The sequence below is a fragment of the Solanum tuberosum genome, unplaced genomic scaffold (genome assembly GCF_000226075.1).
Source record: "Solanum tuberosum cultivar DM 1-3 516 R44 unplaced genomic scaffold, SolTub_3.0 scf00253, whole genome shotgun sequence".
NCBI lineage: Eukaryota > Viridiplantae > Streptophyta > Magnoliopsida > Solanales > Solanaceae > Solanum > Solanum tuberosum.
The window spans coordinates 855,664-860,533 of NW_006239176.1; the positions used below are offsets into that span (position 1 = coordinate 855,664).

General features: G+C 39.6%; 1 protein-coding gene across 1 annotated transcript; it reads left to right on the plus strand.

Annotated features, from left to right (window-relative positions):
* The first annotated feature begins 3,130 nt into the window (after positions 1-3,130).
* Positions 3,131-4,394, plus strand: LOC107062657 (uncharacterized). Its single transcript, XM_015313554.1, has 2 exons — positions 3,131-3,468; positions 3,827-4,394. The coding sequence occupies exons 1-2, from the start codon at positions 3,131-3,133 to the stop codon at positions 4,392-4,394; spliced, it is 906 nt and encodes a 301-aa protein (XP_015169040.1).
* Positions 4,395-4,870: the final 476 nt, after the last annotated feature.

Genomic DNA, 4,870 nt, shown 5'->3' on the forward strand with positions numbered 1-4,870 from the left:
AATCTTAATAGATGAAGGAACTTAGTGAAAGTCATTTGTTGATACAAGGTTTTAATCAAGGGGGGCAGAGGTTCATAGGCTCTATTAAATTAGAGATCCACATGGAAGATTTGCAATCAAGCGCATGGATGCATGTGATCGACGCAAAGACATCATACAATATATTACTTGGCAGGCCTTGGGTACATGAGAATAGAATTGTCTCATCTTCTTACTATCAATGTTTGAAGTATCTTGAAGGCGGGATTGAAAGGAAGATAGTTGCAGATGATAATCCTTTCACCGAAGTTGAGACACACTTTGCCGATGCAAAATTCTATTTGAAAAGTTATGTTGTTAAAAAAAGATCATGTCTTCGAAGAAGAAGCTGACTTCTATACTTTGTTATGTTCCAAAAGTGAAGAAATAAGAAGGTCAATCATCTAACCTTCAAGAAAATGTATTGAGAGGGCTAACTCTTCCAATCAGACGGATTGATGCAATAAACTTGTCTTCAAAGCTGCCCGAAAAGTCAATTTCTCAAAATCAAGTGCGAGATGTGGCGCTCCCTACAAAACGCACAAGAGAAGGTTTTGATCTCAATGCTTACAAGTTATTTGTGAAGGCTGGATACAACCCTAATGAGCCATCAATGTTACGGAAACTTGTATAAGAAGATACAACTAGGCAAGCACGTGAAGGCCTAAGCTATAGCCAACCGCCACCAATTCGCATTTCCATAAGAAGGGAAAGCAACAACCATATAACTTTTGAAGATGATGTCACTACTCCTAACAAAAAGCCTTCCGTCTTTGATCGACTTGGAGAATCGACTGCAAGAACTTCTGTGTTTGAGAGGTTAGGTCAATTGAAGAAAAATAAGATTATGAGAAGTTATTTAAAAGTTACAACGCCTGCTTCACATTTGGTTTGAAAGGATTTCAAAAGTTCGATTCCTTCTAGAATGAGGCGATGAGTGAAACTTGTAGTTTCATGTAAAGAGGAACTCAAGGCAAAGGTTCACACTGTGGTTTACACCAAGGAGCGCGAGGAAGATGAAGAAAGTGTAGGCTCTTCAAATCATATTACAATCTAAAATGAGTACGATTCTTTGCCTCAAATGAAGATTGATGAAGAGTTAGAAGATATTATCTGGTGTTGTCATATATCTGTTAATGACAATGATCCTTTAAAAGAGAAAGACGCTGGATATTCTCCACCAGAACTTGAAGAAGGAGTAAAGACCACAATAGATCATTTGAAAGAAGTTAACCTTGGCACTGATGAAGACCCAAGGCCATCTTTCTTGAGTGCCTTTCTAGAAGTTGATGAAGAAATCGCTTATATGAATATACGCAAAGAATATAAGGATGTCTTCGCTTCGTTATAAAGAAATGCTTGGATTGAATCCTAAAGTAGCGGTCCATCAGTTGGCAGTCAAAAATGGTTCTCGTCCTGTTAAGCAAGCTCAAAGACGCTTTAGGCCAGACTTGGTTCCATTGATAGAAAATGAAGTTAACAAACTCATTGAGGCAAGCTTTATTCATGAGGTCAAATATCCTACATGGATTTCAAGTATTGTTCCTGTAAGGAAGAAGAATGGTCAAATTCGAGTATGTGTTGACTTTAGAGATCTTAATAATGCATGCCCTAAAGATGAGTTTCCTCTTCCCATTCCGGAGCTGATGATTGATGCCACCACTGGTTATGAGGTGATGTCGTTCATGGATGGTTCTTTTGGCTATAATCAAATCCGCATGGCTCCAAAGGATGAATAACTCATCGCATGTCGCACGCCTAAGGGTATTTATTGCTATAAAGTGATGCTATTTGGTTTAAAGAATGCTGGTGCCAAATATCAAAGGGCTATGCAAAATATATTTGATGACTTGCTCCATAAAAATATTGAATGTTATGCTGATGACTTGGTGGTAGAGTCGAGAAAGAGGGGTGATCATTTGAAAGGCTTAAGAATGGTGTTTGAGTTTCTCCGAAGATATCTATTAAGGATGAACCCATTGAAATGTGCCTTCGTATTTACTTCTGGCAAGTACCTTGGCTTTATTGTGAGACATCGAGGAGATGAAATTGATCAAGGTAAAGTTGATGCAATATCGAAGATGCCTGAGCCTCGAAATATTCATGAGTTAAAAAGTCTCCAAGAAAAGTTAGCCTACTTGAGGAGATTCATCTTAAATCTAGCGGGAAGATACCAACCATTCGGTCATCTCATGAAGAAAGGTGCTCTTTTTAATTGGGATCAAACATGTAGCGATGTCTTTAAAAGTATCAAAGCGTATCTAGCGAAACCTCCAGTTTTGGCAGCCCCTATATCTGGAAAGCCATTGTTACTCTACATTGCGGCACAGAAAGGTCTGTAGGAGCCCTGCTAGCTCAAGAGAATAGTGAAGGCAAAGAAAATGCTCTTTATTACTTAAGTAGAACGATGACACCGAATGAGCTGAACTATTCGCCAATTGAAAAGTTGTGCTTGGCACTTGTCTTATCAATTCAAAAGATTAAGCATTATTTTCAAGCGCATGTTGTCTGCCTCATTTCTAGAGCAAATCCCATCAAGTTTGTGATGTCAAAACCTGTCCTTAGTGATCGACTAGCACGGTGGTACCTCCAATTCCAACAGTTTGAGATTGTGTACATCCCTCAGAAAGCTGTGAAGGGACAAGCATTAGCGGATTTCTTGGCGGACCATTCGATACCCAACAATTGGGAATTAACTGATGATCTTCCTGATGAAGATACGATGTCTATTGAAATTCATCCTCCTTGGAAAATGTACTTTGATGGGGCTGCACATCGTGGCGGAGCTGGCGCTGGCGTAGTGTTCATCACTTCGCAAGAAGAGATTCTACAATTCTCCTTTACGTTGAAGCAATGTTGCTCTAATAATGTCGCTGAATACCAAGCATTGATACTTGGACTTGGGATGGCCGTCGACATGAAGCAATTACACTGACAAGTCTTTGGTGACTCTCAGTTGGTGATCAACCAACTCTTGGGAAGTTATGAGGTGAAGAAGCCCGAATTTCGTCCTTATTATGTCTATGCTCAAAAGTTGATAGGATGACTTGGAGATGTAACCCTTCAACATGTGCGTAGAACGGAAAATAAGAAAGTTGATGCATTGGCTGCCATGGCTTCAATGCTAACCCTTCCTAATCAAACAGAAGTTACTATTTGTCAAAGATGGATAGTACCACCGCCACATGAGGAAGACTATATAGAAAATGAGCTTGAGAGTCTCATTCCTGTTTCTGAAGCCGTAAAGAAGATTAGAGAAAACCTATTATTGACTACATGTGTTATGGGATACTTCCAGAAAATCCAAGGAGAAGGTTTGACATTCGTCATCATGCACCTCGCTTACTTTACTACAAGGACTCATTATATAGAAGATCATTTGAGGGTGTACTATTACGATGTTTGGGAGAGCAAGAAGCAATTCAAGCTCTGCAAGAAGCACACTCAGGAGTATGTGGATCATATCAATCTGGACCGAAACTCCACTTTCACATAAAGAGGATGGGCTATTATTTGCCAACCATGGTGAAGGATTTCTTAGATTATGCTTAGAGGTGCGATTCTTGTCAATTTCATGCAAATTTCATACATTAGCCGCCTGAAGTATTGCACCCAACTATCGCATCTTGGCCATTTGACGCTTGGGGATTGGATGTTGTGGGACCACTACCAAAATCTTCTGGTGGACATTTGTACATCTTGGCTGCAATAGATTACTCTCAAAATGGGCTGAAGTCGTTGCTCTTAAAGAAGTGAAGAAAGAGAATGTTGCAAATTTTATCTGAGTAAATATTATCTATCGCTTTAGCATCCCTCGCTACATAATAACGGACAATGGCAAGCCATTTGATAACAAATTAATGAAAAAAAATTGTGATCTCTTTGGCTTCAAGCAGCGTAAATCTTCTATGTATCATGCTACCGCCAATGGTCTTGCTGAAGCATTCAATAAGACTCTATGCAACCTCCTGAAGAAAGTTGTCTCCAAGTCCAAATGGGATTGTCATGAAAGAATGGAAGAAGCTTTGTGGGCATATAGGACAATATACCGCACACCAACTCAAACAACACCATATTCACTTGCTTTCGGAGTTGAAGCAGTCCTTCCACTCGAGCGTCAAATATCTTTCTTAAGACTTGCTATTCAAGAAGGGCTTACTGAAGAAGAAAATGCTCGACTGCGTCTTGTTGAGTTAGAAACACTTGACGAAAAGAGGCTAGAAGCCCAACAAAACCTTGAATGTTATCAAGCTCATCTATCTCGTGCTTTCAATAAGAAAGTTCGCTTGAGGTGTTTCCAAGTTGGAGACCAAGTTCTTGCAGTAATAAGACCCATCATTACTTCGCACAAGTCTGGGGGCAAATTTACCTCGTAGTGGGATGGACCGTATGTTGTACAAGAAGCATATTCACATGGTGCTTACAAGTTTGTTGATGCAAATGGCGTAAGGATCGGTTCTATTAATGCAAAATTCCTAAAGATGTACTACCCTTGAAGTAAGATGATTCTCCTTAAGGTACGAGCCTAAACTGCATGTCACTCCTGGCCCGCAAGAGTATAAACTCTGTACGACACAACAACAACAAAAAAAAATAATCACTCAATCCCCCAGAACTACGTTGTGACTTAATCCTCTTCACCGAGGTACGTAGGCGCTTAGAATATATCCTAAGTTTAGTTGCATGAGTGTCAAAAAACCACATGTTTCCACTTGATCTATCACATGTCAGTCAAAGCGATAAGTATTTTGTTTTATCTTTTGTCTCATCAAACTGTAGACTTGTACGAAGTATTGAATGGTCAATAGATAGGGGTAAACCCTTATGAAATATGAGTTTCTTTGACAAGAGG

What these genes read in the sequence shown, in the direction of transcription:
- LOC107062657 (XM_015313554.1), top strand. Translation starts at nt 3,131, where the DNA reads ATGGCTTCAATGCTAACCCTTCCTAATCAAACAGAAGTTACTATTTGT. An exon ending in TGCAAGAAGCACACTCAGGA is followed by an intron (nt 3,469 to 3,826) that starts GTATGTGGATCA and finishes CTATCGCTTTAG; the next exon opens with CATCCCTCGCTACATAATAA.